This window comes from Myotis brandtii, unplaced genomic scaffold, assembly GCF_000412655.1.
Source record: "Myotis brandtii unplaced genomic scaffold, ASM41265v1 scaffold754, whole genome shotgun sequence".
Classification (NCBI taxonomy): domain Eukaryota; kingdom Metazoa; phylum Chordata; class Mammalia; order Chiroptera; family Vespertilionidae; genus Myotis; species Myotis brandtii.
The window spans coordinates 947,423-949,464 of NW_005371012.1; the positions used below are offsets into that span (position 1 = coordinate 947,423).

At 53.3% G+C, this 2,042-nt stretch overlaps 1 protein-coding gene across 1 annotated transcript in view; it reads left to right on the plus strand.

Moving 5' to 3' along the window:
* The window catches only part of HTR6 (5-hydroxytryptamine (serotonin) receptor 6, G protein-coupled), an 11,299-nt gene that overhangs the window by 7,710 nt on the left and 1,547 nt on the right, over positions 1–2,042 (plus strand). The window contains exons 3-4 of the mRNA XM_014530644.1: positions 1,505–1,663; positions 1,859–2,035. Coding sequence (XP_014386130.1) covers positions 1,505–1,663; positions 1,859–2,035 — 336 coding nt within the window. The remainder of the gene's footprint in view (positions 1–1,504; positions 1,664–1,858; positions 2,036–2,042) is intronic.

The window sequence follows — 2,042 nt, forward strand, 5'->3', positions numbered from 1 at the left end:
AGGGTGTCCTGAATCTGAGAGCTAATGTGATGGGGCTGACACATCCTGGCTTTGTCTCTTCCGCCCCCTTTCCATCTGGGAAGGTTGCCTGGGAATCTGGTTCCCTTTTGACTCTCATCTCTCTATACCCAACCCACTACTGGCTGCCTCGTGAACTAAGCTGGAGTTTAGGCAATGTTGGGGGATCCCTGGCTTTCAAAGCCCAGGTGTGCTCCCCAGAAGCACACACCCCTTTTCCATAATTCAATGAAGTGTCTGGATCTCCTTCGCACTGATATTTATTTACATTGTGAATGTAGGTGGGTTTCACTTTGTATACATCTTATATATGAAAATCCAAATTGCTTACAACCCATGGTTTAGGGGAGGCTCCATGGACCCTTAGCGGTTCAATGATGGACTTTAAGATGGTCTCAGAAGCCCCTGGAAGTGTGGGAATGTTTTTCGTGTGTGTAAAAATTGATAAGCTTTTAGTTTTCTGGGGGGTAGTGTAGATTTCATTAGATTCTCAATGGGCTCATGAGGTTGAAACAGTTATGGGAACTTCTGGGCTAAAGGCTCATTCAGTTCAAGGAGACATTTTTGTTTTGGGACTGCGGGTCCCCAGTTTGCAAAGTCAAATTCTAACCTCTTCATGCCCCTGCCCCCTTTCGATGGCTGCTGTGGAGCAGCTCCGTTCTCCCCTCTTCCTCCCCACACCCCTGCTCTTCAAGTCTATGCTTGGGAATGGAGACGTCTGCCAGACACACATGATTTGAGCTGTGAAATGCCAAGATCACTAGCACCCTATAAATTATAATAAATTTCATTGTGAATGTTTGCTCTCTGCACATGTTTTCAGAATAGCACTATTTTGTGGAGGATGAGGGTAACAGGGCAAGCAAAATCTTACTCCAAACACTGAAGAGAACCCATATACAAAGAGATTGCCACGCCCTGGACAGCAGCAGGCCCTCTTGTCAAATACCCTTCAATCGCAACTAATTCTTGTGGCGCCAAAGGCTTTGGGAGGTGCTGGGGCTCATGGTCGTGCATACTGGCCCGTGTAGAGTTGTCCTTTGCACGGAGCGTGGGTCTTTTGAACTGGTTTGTGTTTGGGGTAGTGTTGCTCTGTCTCACTGTAGTTCCTAGAGCTCCTTGTGAAGAGCTGGGTCAGGAGCAGGGCTCAGTCTATTGCTGGGATCAGGGCTCAGTCTGGGCCTAAGGTTGGTTCAGTCTGGTCCCCAGTTGAGGCTCAGTTTGACACCTTGGTTATACAGGGCTTAGTCTATGGAAGCCTTCAGGGATCAGTCCTTGGTTCATAGCTGATGTCAGGGCTTGGTCTGGACTCAGGGTCAGGCCTCAGGTTAGGGCTACAGTTGGGGCTGAGTCAAGGATCAGGACTCAATTTATTGCTGATTCTAGGGTCCAGTCTAGAATTAGGATTGAGGCTCAGTCTGTGGATGGGATCAGGGTCCGGCCGGGGCTCTCTCCCAGCTGACTCACGTGGTCTTCCTTTCTGCAGGTGCCCAGGACCCCACGCCCAGGGACTGAGTCAGCTGACAGCAGGCGTCTGGCCACCAAGCACAGCAGGAAGGCCTTGAAGGCCAGCCTGACCCTGGGCATCCTGCTGGGCATGTTCTTTGTGACCTGGCTGCCCTTCTTTGTGGCCAACATTGCCCAGGTAATGCCACTGCAGGGGGCGGCAGGTGAGTCCAGGCCTCGCTGGGAGGCCCCAAGCCCCACCTCAGCCCAGGAACGGGAGGGAGGAAGGTGGGCTGCCGCTCATGGTGTGTTTGGCTGTGTCTGTCCGGCCGTGCTGGGTGGGGTGGTCTGTGTTCCTGCCCTGGGGCCAGGCGTGATGCACCCTTCCCTCCAGGCTGTGTGCGACTGCGTCTCCCCAGGCCTCTTCGATGTCCTCACATGGCTGGGCTACTGCAACAGCACCATGAACCCCATCATCTACCCCCTCTTCATGCGGGACTTCAAGCGGGCCCTGGGCAGGCTGCTGCCCTGTCCCCACTGGCCCCAGGAGCACCGGGCCAGCGTGGCCTCACCCTCCA